At 30.8% G+C, this 13,229-nt stretch overlaps 5 protein-coding genes across 5 annotated transcripts; 1 reads left to right on the top strand and 4 right to left on the bottom strand.

Moving 5' to 3' along the window:
• Nucleotides 1-2,985: 2,985 nt before the first annotated feature.
• Nucleotides 2,986-3,740, bottom strand: BX663DRAFT_426640 (uncharacterized protein; the record flags this gene model as incomplete). Its single annotated transcript, XM_051522563.1, has 3 exons — nucleotides 2,986-3,198; nucleotides 3,259-3,395; nucleotides 3,461-3,740. The coding sequence occupies 3 exons, from the start codon at nucleotides 3,738-3,740 to the stop codon at nucleotides 2,986-2,988; spliced, it is 630 nt and encodes a 209-aa protein (XP_051387306.1).
• Nucleotides 3,741-3,773: 33 nt separating this feature from the next.
• Nucleotides 3,774-4,362, bottom strand: BX663DRAFT_409589 (uncharacterized protein; the record flags this gene model as incomplete). Its single annotated transcript, XM_051522276.1, has 4 exons — nucleotides 3,774-3,900; nucleotides 3,962-4,059; nucleotides 4,120-4,279; nucleotides 4,334-4,362. Coding segments are annotated over 4 exons (414 nt in total), but the record flags the coding sequence as incomplete, so codon positions are not given.
• A 1,792-nt stretch (nucleotides 4,363-6,154) lies between these two features.
• Nucleotides 6,155-6,570, bottom strand: BX663DRAFT_548375 (uncharacterized protein; the record flags this gene model as incomplete). Its single annotated transcript, XM_051531072.1, has 2 exons — nucleotides 6,155-6,451; nucleotides 6,517-6,570. 2 exons carry the CDS (start codon nucleotides 6,568-6,570, stop codon nucleotides 6,155-6,157), a joined length of 351 nt encoding a protein of 116 aa, XP_051387304.1.
• Nucleotides 6,571-8,263: 1,693 nt separating this feature from the next.
• On the top strand, nucleotides 8,264-10,050 carry BX663DRAFT_426069 (lung seven transmembrane receptor-domain-containing protein; the record flags this gene model as incomplete). Its single annotated transcript, XM_051522519.1, has 6 exons — nucleotides 8,264-8,563; nucleotides 8,623-8,715; nucleotides 8,792-8,882; nucleotides 8,982-9,006; nucleotides 9,088-9,138; nucleotides 9,243-10,050. The coding sequence occupies 6 exons, from the start codon at nucleotides 8,264-8,266 to the stop codon at nucleotides 10,048-10,050; spliced, it is 1,368 nt and encodes a 455-aa protein (XP_051387303.1).
• A 2,007-nt stretch (nucleotides 10,051-12,057) lies between these two features.
• BX663DRAFT_426884 (uncharacterized protein) lies at nucleotides 12,058-12,818 on the bottom strand (the record flags this gene model as incomplete). Its single annotated transcript, XM_051522579.1, has 2 exons — nucleotides 12,058-12,526; nucleotides 12,586-12,818. 2 exons carry the CDS (start codon nucleotides 12,816-12,818, stop codon nucleotides 12,058-12,060), a joined length of 702 nt encoding a protein of 233 aa, XP_051387302.1.
• Nucleotides 12,819-13,229: the final 411 nt, after the last annotated feature.

Genomic DNA, 13,229 nt, shown 5'->3' with positions numbered 1-13,229 from the left:
GTTGAATTCTTATTAAAAAAAATTGTTTGATGATATGAGATTATAATATATGCATGCATAAAAGGGAAATGTTTTTTTATTTTTTTTTTGAATACCACAACTCGGCAACTACACCTAAAATCTTGGGTTTATAAACAAAAAAATTGAGGTAAATAAAATAACTTGATCGGAAAGGGCAGCGCCTTTCTGTAGGCCAAGCGGCGATCATGGAGAGATGAACTTTGTTAGCTGTAGATGGGAGTGATTAAATAATAAAATCGGGGTTAGTTCTGAGCTTTAATGATAACATGCTACCTTCCAGGATCCAATGTTCAACACCAGGCCTTCAAATGGAGGTCGATAAAAAGATGTTGTTAAATCGCGGGGTAATTTCCTACCATGCAAGAGAGGAAAGCCCGCAGCATTGAGAGAATTTCTGGGAGTAACACGGCTGTAGTAGAAGCAAACAAGAACAGAATCTAATCCACCTCTACACTATAAAGGACTTCCTCTTCAATAATTTTTTTTCTCATATAAAATAAAAAAAAAATGAAAAAGAAAGGAGGATGGGCTCTAAAGTTAATACGTATTGTGTAGTACAATTGCTATAAAAAGTTACACATTATTTATTTAGAACCACTGTCATACTTGTTGCGGTTACAGAATACTTGTAAATTATAATATGTAACAGTAAGGAAATAGTATAAACTACTTGTGTGGTTATACTCAAAGACTTGAAATAGAAGAAATATTATGTAAAGAATTGACAGACAAAGAAGATATTATTAAATTTAACAAATTAAAAAACAACAACGCACATGAAAAAACATGAAGGAATAAGTTATCATAAAAAAAACCTGTATGGCAAAAATAAGCACACAACTTTTTATAGAACACAGTTTTGGGATAAAGAAAAAAAAATGTTAGTTCAGAGGCAATCGACTCATCAGTGATAGACGAAAATAATAATAATATGAAGGCGAATATTATATTAATAACAACAACAAAAAAAAAAGTATAAAACTGATGGCAGACTTGTTATAGCTGATACATCACATAAGCTATCCAACACTAAAAATAATTACTTTAATAAGGAAGGATATTGACTTAGTGGCCAAAGCTGATAAAAATGATAGAAGATATATGAATCATTTTAACATTGGTAGTTGGGTAAGAAATGTAGAGAGCTAAAAAACCTTTAGAAGTTGTGACAATGATCAAATAGGTAAATCTGCTACCACCTTAGTGAATTCTACGATAAATATTTAATACCAAAACTTGGTTATATAAGACAAAGAACCTATGGATCGAGGCTATATATCGTTAGAATGAGAATTTTAAATCATAAAAAAAAGACAATTTTTATTTTTGATGTTTTCAGAACGAATTCTAACGTTAAAGCAAATATCATTCATTTCTGATTAATGTACACATAAGTCTCTAAAAATTAAAATTGGGTATCTCTAATATGACAGATGCTGAAGCTTTTGATAAGTCCTTAATTGCTAGTTTCCAATCAGCACGAAACTAAAATCCGTATAATGAATGTAATTGATATGGATAATCCTTTACTTTATTGAGTGAAGTCATTAAAGTCGTTTATCACATATATAAGGATAATTGACAAAAATTATAACAGCAGTGTGAGTTCAAATCATGTGTGTGGTAAATGTGATGGTATGACTTACAGAAGAAAAGAAAGAGAAAGAGAACAGAAGGAAGTATAGTTTGAGACTTGTTTATTCAATGTAAAAAGAATGATATAAAGACTATTTTGTGTCTATACAACTACTTGTATTTATACTAATGGATCCTAAATCAAAGAAGTAAAAATAACAATAAAAAAGACAAGTCATGAAACAGTGTTAGTATTCAGCTATACATTGTGCTGATTCAAGAGACTGATTTATGGATTATATATTGGGTGCTGTAATACTCTGATTTAAGATTTAAATCGTTTGATCTGGGTATATAGGTTCCTGATGTCTATTTTAGTGGATCAAAGACGACTTAAATCCTTTGTCAGGGCTATAAAAATAAATATGTGGAAATGATACGATGTCTTATAATTGATACATCTAGACGATTGAATGTCAATAAGTTTTATATTATTTACAAGATGTTATGTACAGAGTTTTATTTCATATTCAGGCTTATAGTTTATCCTGTATTATGTAATTCATCTATTATAATATTACTTATGATTATATCCAGAGCTTGTTCTATAACAATGGTATACACATACACATTTTCGGAAAGTTTGATGGGTATTTGATACTTTTATAAACACATATATAGCCAAAGCTGTTTCGACCTGTTTTATAACTAGTTTGGATTATTATGAAATAAAGTAAGCATTATAAACTATTATTTTCTTTCACATGATCAGTTCCTTTTACAAAAGTCTCATTTTTCTATAGCGGAAAACATGCTCAATAAATCTTTTAAGAACGATCCTAATCTTAAAGAAGTTGCTAAAATGAGATATTAAATTATTTCTGTGATCTTATGTACATTTTCTGGCAAATGTGATTACACATTTGTTAGGAGAAGCTCGTGATACTGACGAATTTTCTTCGTTTCATACAAAAAAAAAGAGTATTCTTCGGTCAGAGTGAAAAGTGAAGACTTTGTCAAGCTCTTGAGTTGCTATTGTTTAAATTCTTTTGATGGTATTTGCTCAATCACAAATGAATTACAGCTTTCCCTGTTTGTCTACCTCGGTATAGATACATTGCATAATGAAGATGCACCTATTCGAGCTTTAAACGCAACACAAACTACTTTGACATGCCATTACCAGTACATCATGATAAAAGATATTATTTAGCATCGTCAATGCAACACTTTAATATACGTGCTTAAATGTTTATTTGCTTGTTTATTTTTGCAAAGAAATAGACAAAGATAAGCTATTTAATAATCATAATGATGAAAAAATACACAAAATAAACTGCAATAACGTAATACATGTAAAATATTTGAATTGAGAAGGAGATGAGCTGTTCACCTTTGAGGACTGTTTGAACTACTTCGGGGGCTGTCCACAACTTCTTTGGAATGTTTGCCTTCATTTAACCTTATGATGACTGGTTTAACAACACTTGATAACAAAGTCTCAGCTGATATATGTTTGTTGTCAATCGTTACTTCTTGCAGCTGACTTCGGTGTTCTTTTTGAAGTCCTTCAATGCTATCCAAGGTTTCCCTCAATAACTCCTAAAAAAAACTTGGTCAGTGACCATTACAGTTGAAATGAATTAGAAACTCTTATCTTACTGTCAAGTTCAAATGGAATCGAACATAGGAGATCAAATCATCAGCCATGCTGTTGATGTTCACAGGAATGGTGGCCTTTTGTTCCTTTGTCATGATATAAACTCCAGGTTCCGGAGTCATCATTGTCCAGTGTTTAACTGCTTGGCCTATTAAACCAAAATTAAGTTAGTTGCTGTTGACTTATGCATCGAAAAAATATTACTATTATTACCATGAACGTGAATGAAGTGAAATTTAATTTTTTTAAAAGATTCAAATGATCCGTGACTATATTTGCAGACGAGAGTCTTCAATATGGCAAGAAGCCCAAACATGGCTTTGGTATGATCAAAGGCAATCTTGTCTTGAGTTGCTTGACCCAGAGCAGAAGAAACCTCAAGAAGCAAAAGTTCTTGCTTATCAGCATTCATTCTTATTTTGCCATCTGCATAGTATTTGAAACGATTATCAAGTAATCCTTGCTTGCTTAGTTGTTCAGTCATAGAAGTCAATTCAATTTCTCCGGGTATATAAGTAATGTCATACTTCTTATTACGAAGCATACGAGAACATACCTGCAAACAAGGCTTTATCAAATTACTGTTGAGGCATGCCTCAGATTCAGACAAAGTATCACCTACATCGTCATAAATCTCTTCACCACTATAACATAAAAATGGTAATGTTGTCAGTAAAAATCTAGAATTACATTTTTGCAGCTTACAATAACATAAAAAAGTCAATTAGTGCTTTCTTCTCAACTGCACTACCCTCGGCAGAACGTAAGACTTCAATAGATTCCAGCATATGATTACGATTGGTCTATTAATTGACAGATTAGTAGCTCTGATTATTATTTGAATCGTCTTTACATATACTTACTGATTGAATTATATTCCTGATCGCCTCCTTGTAACTATTACTGATATTATATTGCTTGATCGCTGTAGTTTCGTACCTCATTCGGGTATAAAGATCTTCTGGAAGAGATGAACGGCGACGTAAATCAATCCCGTACCAAATTACACCATGCTTTTCTGGGCTATATTATTTTGTTAATTTTCAGAATAAAAGATGAGTATTCGTATGTTAGTACCTGAGAGATGGAAGATATTTGTTATTTTGAGTGTTATGATTGTAGTCGTATTTACAACTAAGTTAATAGAAATAAACTATCATTTATTTAAATAATAAAGAGTTTATTCGAATAAACTAGTGTATTGTACTTCACAGCATAATATTCAGTTTTAATAATAGTCATTGTTAGAGATTCGAGCATTAAAAATAATTATATACATCGTATTATATAATAATAAGAATTTAATAGATTTATGACTGTTATATTCAATTACATAATTATTTATACAAGTCATACATATTATATATACATCCATAATGGTGTATATTGTTATAGAGGGAATGTTCACTGTAAACTAATATTAACGCGTTGCTTATCCCAAAGACAATAATCGTGTATATTTTTAATATCAGCAACAGCTCAGGCAGAAATCTGCATACTGCATGCAGAGTTATTCGGTGACAAAATTTGTGCATATTCGTGCATAAAGGCTTTATTATAGCAGTATTCACTTATCTAAATCACACTCCTATCAATATGACTTACCTTACAAAAAACATATAAATAGCCCTTATCATTTTTCCATATTATTTTCTTCTGGTACAATTTTTGTATTATTCATGTTTAATAAAACTATACAAAGTTTTCACAGACTTGTCTTTTTTTCTTCCTTATCTTTATACTTAAAACAAATAATACAAATACGCGTAATAATTGATTCTACTCAGAATACACGTATTAGTTATAAAAATAAATATATACTAAAGACATAAATCTATATCTATATCTATAATTATATTATCAAATACAATTTGTTATATTTTTATCTTCTTATTACTCATCATCCTTATCCACAAAATATATAAATACTCTTACATTATTAACTCATAACTTATAACTAAGAACAATACTTGTATTGAATTAACTCTTAATAAACTTATTGACAAGTCTCAACGTACTTCTTCTGTCTTATTTTCTTTTTATTTTATTTCTTTTATTTAATTACTTAAATCTACCTAAACCACAACACGCAGGCGTCCTTGATTCTACTGGACATGATCTCTGACTGCAAAAGTTTATCACGCTTCATTTTTCCTTTGACGAGAGACCAGAACTGTTCAATTGCGTTAAGTTCTGGGGAGTATGTTGGCAAATACACGAACTTGTAACCTCTTCTCAAGATTTTGTTTTGCATAAGTTTAGTACCATGAATAGAGCAATTATCCATAACCATATAAGACCCTTTCATATCTCCCATATCATCTAGAATCTCAAGGAGTTCGTTGATAAACTTTGTTTAGTGAGCAGAAGTGGTTCCCTTTGGAGGAGGCTTCTGCGAATAGTCAGAAGTAGTAGTATCGGCCTCTTCCTCGACTGCCGTAACTGCCCTCTTCTTGTCATTATTGTCCCTCGCACGTTTCTTTGTATCTTTCGCAGGTGGTGGAGGAGGCTTTCTCAACGCAATATGAATGACACCTTTTGTAGATATAGCACCGATGATTGTATGAAAAGCAGCTCTTGTCTGAGGTAGCTTAACAACTGCACGCTCTGATTTTCTAGATCACGCGTAATTCTTTCGCATATTGATATGAAACCCTGATTCATCCATCAATGAAAATACAGTTTTTCGTGAAGTCAGCATCTGAATCCTTCCATTTCATAAACCACTCGTATCTCTCTTGTAGGTTTTCAGGACTATTGCGTTTCTCAGACTCGAAATTTGGTTTTTTGACTGACAGGTTACAAGTTTCGTTCATGTGCTTATGAATGGCTGATTTTTGGAAGCGAAAAATCCTCAAAGGATTTAGTCAAACTTTCAACAACATCACAAACAGTAACCTATGGATCGTCATCAACGAGGTCCAAGACGTGAGCTTTGTGTTCCTCTGTGAAGTTGTTTGGGCGTCCTGGATTTCTGGTTGATTTTTTGATCGGCACTTCACCAGTCTCTTCGTAGCTTCTCCACCATCGCTGAGCAGTTCGTTCTTCGACACCTAATTCTCTCCCGACCACAGCGGCATACCTCTGTCCCACAGGTAATTCGATCATACGATCGATGAACGTCATCCTCTGATTAATGCCATAGTCTGCATTTGTCCTCTTTGAGGCAACTTTCACTGGCTTTGAAGTAGTCGACTTTTTTGTTTTCAGTTGGTTGTTTTTTCCAATGGCTTATTCTTCATATAAGAAGAATGATCAACCAAGGTTTCAAGAATAATATTGGGATCGTCGATAGTTGACATGACATCTTCCATTGGATCATACGTTCGTTAATTGACCGTTTTCATTATAAATATTGTTTTGTCCATCTTCATAAAAAAAAAAAAAAAAAAAAAAAAAAAAGAGTTCTTCATCTCGTAAGGCTACAATAGACATTATAAGAAAGAGATAATCAAAAGCTTCCTCAGAAAAACTAAGAGGGGACATTTTATTCCTATGACAGCGAAAACTTATTTCTGATTGGACGACATTTTGTTCGGCCCGGATGACATAATTTATTGGATCAACTGTACATTTAGAATAGAATAATAAGTCTGAAAATTAAAAAAGTTACTATGCTAATTTACAGCCAATCGGATTATACATTCAATAATCATAATTCCACTCCGAGTTTGTATTCCAATTCATTCCTGTACTATACGTTTCTCTATGTGACCGGCAAGTTTATTATCACTTATTAGTATGCATAAATTACTATTCAACAACATTTTTAACTTTTAATAAATAAATAAATAAATAAAGTGGCTTGTATATAGTTCATATTAGTAATTTCGGTTTATTACATAAGCATACAATCGTCTATTAGCTTTAGTCTTTTGATACTTGAACAATTTACTCTGTTTGATTTCATTTGACTAAATTAAACAAAGTAGTATTGAACACTATAGATGGACAACTTAAAACTGAGGTTGAAATAGAATCATATTCAAATCAAACACGTTTCGTAGTTATGAAGACTTGTTCTAAACAACTGTTAACAAATCAACATTTTATACATATGCTGATTTGAGCATTCAATATCAGAAAAGAATTGTTAGTACCATCTTATATCCTTTCTTTCAAGTCACTTTTACTACGCACATACTTCCTTACTTTCCGCCCTCCTATAGAAACTCGATTCCTTTTTATTCTTATAAGAGAGGAGCTATTATTATTTTTATTAGTAGCCCGTCCTTTTGTTAACAATCTAAATTCACCGTTTTCTAGTTGGGCTTATTCTTTTTTTTTGGGGGGAGATGGGAAGGAAGGCTTTGGCTGTAATAATGTTCAACAAAAAATATCATCATCATACTACAAAAGGTTCAACTTCCGCTGTAAAAATGAACCCTTTTAATTCGACAAATATTCTTCATCAATTTTAGTTGTATTTTGTTTTTTTTTTTCAAATATAGGAATTCTATTTCCTATTTCTTATAAGAAGCAGATTCAATAAAGATGACAGCAGTAAAAATATGGAGATTATTCTCTACATTATCTTTACTTTTATCAACTTTCTTTATTAATTCTTTATATGCAGAAGAAGTTTATTTGGTAGGGAATCTTGTTTTAAAGAAAAATAAAGTTGTACTTTGATGATTAAAATTTCGACTCCCATTATTATTATTATTCATTTTCTCTGTCTAGACAAGTAATGATTACTCTGCAACTTCTTGTTCAGGTGTTTGGAGTAAAAATGATATTCCAGGTGGTTCTCAGCCTTACATTAAAGGTAGATAAACATATACATAATAATAATGTTTATTATGTTAAATGTATTCATACATGTACCCTAGTTTCTGTTGGACGTGAATCACGAGGAAAAGTGTCCTTACTTGTATATGAATGGCAGGACTTTAATAATCTTGGCACTTATGATGATCAATTGGGAGAGGTATCATTTTCAAACAAGTCAGTCATCTGTCATATTATTAGTTGTTATAACTTTTCCTTATTTTGGTTTTTTTTTAGATGGTTTATGTTTGCGATCCATTGGCAGTATCACATAAACTTTGTCAATCATCTCAATTGGGTCAATTCATCACTCATATCCCAGTTGACAAACAAAATACCACAAGCATTTTTACAGAGACCCTAACAATGAGAGGCAATCAAACAGAAATGGCTTTATATAAAGTAGAATATACAGGCTATTATTGTGTAGCAATGGTTCCTGGTAATAGTAATGAAAGTGAATCTTATTTTGAGGCTTGGGTTGAATGGCATTTCCCTTATGGTGAATTACCTGCTGTTGACTACCCTAAATTAATAGTAAATTATTAAGAATAGAAAAAAAAAAGGTATATTTACTAACAAACAAAAAAAAATAGTTATATGGTGTCTTTACTTGTGTCTATTTAGCTGTTGGTATTTTTTGGTCCGTTCAAAGTTATCGTAATTGGGGAGATATTTTACCCGTTCAAGTAAATATAAGCTATTATGTTTATGTATACTTTCTTAACTTTTATATGATATATATATATATATACACATTTATAGCACTTTTTATCAGCAGCTATTTTCTATCTTATTGTTGAAATGGCATTTAATTTTGGCTTTTGGGAAGCTTATAATCAAACAGGAAAAGCATGTAAGAAATCATAAAAGTTTAAAATAGATGGGGTTTATATATATAAAAAATAACAATTAATTATTATTATTATAGCTTATGGATTATTGGCTCTTGTAGCTTTATTAAATGCAGGTAGAACAAGGTATTATGGGATTATTATTATTATTATTTTTTTGTTTTTGTTTAGATCAAGTATGATAGCTTAAAATTATTATTATATTAGTATGTCGTTCTTCATGCTATTGATAGTTTGTATGGGCTATAGTGTTGTCAAGTAAGTAATTATCTTATATAGTATACAATTACCATCATAGATCAGATTAGATTAGATTAGATTAGATAAACAGATAGATTTATTAACTACTTGATAATAATTAGACCTAGTCTGGGTTCAGCAATGAAAAAATGTATTATTCTTGCATGTACACACTTTTTCTTTGGCGTGATTTATACATTAGGCACAATGCTTTTATCACCTGAAACGGCAGGACTCTTGATCTTGCTTGTCATTTTCCCTCTTTCAACTACAATGACTATATTCTATGTTTGGACACTCAATTCGATTACAAACACAATTCGAGACCTCGAACTTCGTAAACAGCATGTTAAAGTGATTATGTATAAACGGCTTTATCGTTTATTACTCTTCTCTGTTTTAGCCGTTATTGCTATCTTTATCTTGAACATGTTTGCCTTCTCAGGACGTATGGCTATTGATTGGGCAGCAAAGAATTGGAAATACCGTTGGATCATGTTGGATGGTTTATTGAATATATTGTATTTTATTGTCTTTTTCGTGATTATCATTTTATGGAGGCCTACGAGTAATAATGCTCGTTATGGATTAACGCAATTGAGTCAAGATGAAGAGGAAGCATTGGATTTAGAGGAGCGTTTAAGAAGAGAAGAGAATGGTGAGGGCGATAACCAATTTAGGTCTACTCAAAACAGGCAACATCATGGTATAGATGAGGAATCTGCTATCTTTGAACTTGGAGGTGAACTTACAGACGAAGAAGAAGAAGAAGAAAGAGATCATCAGCCTATTAATAAAAATGTTCAATTATCTGACTTGAATGGCACGAATAGAAATGCTACTCATTATCGATCTGACAGAGGAGGTGAACAAAGTGCACTATTACATATAGACCAAGAGGAGGAATATGAGTCTGATGATGAGCAGTAAGTATCCTATCTATTGTAATAAAAGTCAACACTTTATTTATTTATTTAAATTATAGTTTGAATGATAGTGAACATGCCAGATTGACACAAAATGCAAGAAAGCAAGCTTAAAATATTTCCTTTTTTATTATTTTTATTATTATCATATGTTAAAGGTTTATAGTTTTGTATAAAAAAGCACACTTTAAAGAGTCTTTTTTTTTTTCGTCATGAATGATACAAAAACAAATGGGAGGAGGAGAAATGATAAATAGCCTACCCTTTAAGGCTTCTGAGAAGAAGAGAGGGTTTTTTTTTTCTTTCCTTTCTTTCTTCAAACTTGACATAATACTTGTGTAAATTTCTTCTTTGTATAAAATTATTATTTGTGACAAGCTAACGTGATGAATAAACCTCTATTCTTTCATATGCGTGAGGGTACAATTAAAGAAGGAAGGGAAAGGGAAAGGGAAGGACAAAAAAAAGTGAAATAATAAGGAGAACATCTCCTAAATAACGTGAAAAAAAGAAAGAAATGGTAGCACTAGGATAGATGATAAAATTCACAATTTACTGGTTTATCGTCATATGGTATCTTCCTATTAACATTTGTTTATGCAGCAATGAAAATAAAGTAGGTGATGTATAGCAGCTTATTGTTTTAAGAGAAAAGAAATGATAACATGATTTATATTATTAAACACATCAGATAGTAAAAAATATTACAAAAGCATATATTCACTTTGAATTCTTGATTAATGTAGTATGGCGTTACTTCTTTATGAGCAATGTATAGGTATATATCATATAAAATAAAGACTTGAGTTGTGTCCGTGAGTTTAATGTATCGTGTTCCGTATGGACTGAAATGAAATCATTCAAACAAAGCAAAATAGTCAAGAAGATTGCATCAAAAAAAGAATTCTGTATTATCTATAGTTAAGCTGTGTAAGTGAGGTACGTATGTATATGTGTGTGTATGAGGGGGAGGGGGAGGAAAATTAACATATTTATGATTTTATATATGCACTTTTTCCCTTTCTTTATATTTATTTTATTCATATTGCAATATACTTATCCTTCTTTAAAAAATAAAAAATAAAAAATAAATAAATAACAGAATTAACTCTTCTGAATCTCTTAATCAAGTTAGATAGCAGTAATTATGCTTGTCAAATGTTATCAACTATTTCTTAATCCTTATAAAGTAGAAAGTACAAGGGGATAAGAATAAATGCGTCTTAAAAGCTTATCTTTTCAAAAGAAAGAAAAAGTACAGCAGTTGTCCTACTCTGTAAGCTGATAAATAAAGACGGTAAGGTCATTAGGGAGTAGTGATTCCTACTTTAAACTTGAAGCAGACAGGTTATTAAAAGCATTGTTCATTTAATTGGCTACCAATCGACTGCATCTGTATTAAATGACTTTTTCCTTTTTCGGGTAAAATCAATGACTGCTACTACGTGGTGGTTAATAAAGTTTAGATAGATCATTAGTAAAAATTCTGGTTCCTGAATATGTATAACTTTATTTTTACGCCATCATTTATTTATTTTGATTCCAGAACATCAGTTTTTCTAAAATAGTAGCCCTATTGGATATGAATTTAAAAAGACAAAATAGAAAAATATGTAAGGAAGAATATATTTATTTAAAAAGTATTCACAAATTGTATTTCAAGTAAAAGGAAAGAAGAAGATAACGAAATTTTTTTTTTGTTTTTATAATAAAAGTAATACAACAACTCTGTTTACGTATTATCTTTTATTATTATTATTTCGTATCTTTTAAGTAAGTTTTATAACAACTTCATGCTTGTTAATATGTTACACAGAATTAAGTGATGCTTCCCAATTTTACTAAATTTTATATTTATATAAATTTAAAAATGATCATAAGGTTATGAATAAATGAATATGCTAAAGTATTCAACAAAGTATATACATATAAAATAAAATAAAGGATTGAGCTTGTCTAATAACTTGATTCTACTAATGTAATTTCTAAACTTCTATTGCATTGCATATTCTTATAAAAAACGAAGGTCTAAAAAGAGATGATCATTAGGTAATGTAAAAGCGGGTGAATGGTTCAGAAACTTTGTCTCATGAGACATTGAATCATTAAATGTAGATGAATGATAGTCTTGATGATGATCAGATAAAACGAAACAGTGTTGATAGCCATGACTATTTCTAGTACTCACTTGTGGTAATAGCGGTTGTAGTAATGAATTCAACATGTGTCCCTCATGTTCTATACTCGTCTCTGGCTGCAATTCTGGTGATAATTTAGGCAAAATTAAATGATAATCTGTGGATTCAATCGTTCGTTGCCTTTTATTATTAGATAATATCGCTTCACTATGTTTCATTAATTGACGAACACAACGGAGTCTATCTTCAGAGGAAAGTCTACTACTTATAGAAGGCTTTTGATGAACCTTCAAATGACGTCTAAGATTAGAAACTACTGAAAATGAACGGCTACAATTTGGACTAATAATATAATTATGTTAATACGTATTAATAAGAATAATAATAAGAATAATACTAACTATGAACATTTAAAAGGCTTTTCTGCAGTATGAGTATAAGAATGGGTTTGAAGAGCACTAGGTCTATTAAATACTTTTGAACATTGAGGGCATTGATATTGCTTTTTAAGTTTTGGCTTAGTTGCTATGTTGTTTTTATTATTATTATCAGGAAGTTTAGAGGAATTTAATTCAGGAGTAGAAGAAGATGAAACTGAGGCATAAGATGGTAAAGATGAATCAGTCACTTCCATTAATGGGATAGAAGAGCCATAATCACTATCCAATATATGATTATTATCGTAGTTAACCAATGTTAAATGATTTGACATAGAAAGTGGCAATTCTAAAAGTTCATAATTTTCAAATGTCATTTTGATAAATATTTTAACAATAAAAGAGGAATAAAATACAATATATTTATATGCAAAGAATACAGAAGAAAAAAGAAAGCATATTTATATTGATGCTCGTCCCTCTCTCTCTCTCTCTTTCTCTCTCTCAATCTCTCTCTCAATCTCTTTCTCTCTTTTCCCCCTAATGTTACACTTTCTCATATGATACAGATCTATTATGTATGTCAACCATAGATTTATCAAGTATATCAAATTACTCTAGAAAAAATTATATACCATTTAGGAATATAAATGCAACACTATAATGAA

The sequence above is a fragment of the Cokeromyces recurvatus genome (genome assembly GCF_025118155.1).
Source record: "Cokeromyces recurvatus strain NRRL 2243 chromosome Unknown BX663scaffold_2, whole genome shotgun sequence".
Classification (NCBI taxonomy): Eukaryota; Fungi; Mucoromycota; class Mucoromycetes; order Mucorales; family Mucoraceae; genus Cokeromyces; species Cokeromyces recurvatus.
Note: the sequence above shows the minus strand (reverse complement) of the source record. Positions and strands in the feature narration are given on the sequence as shown.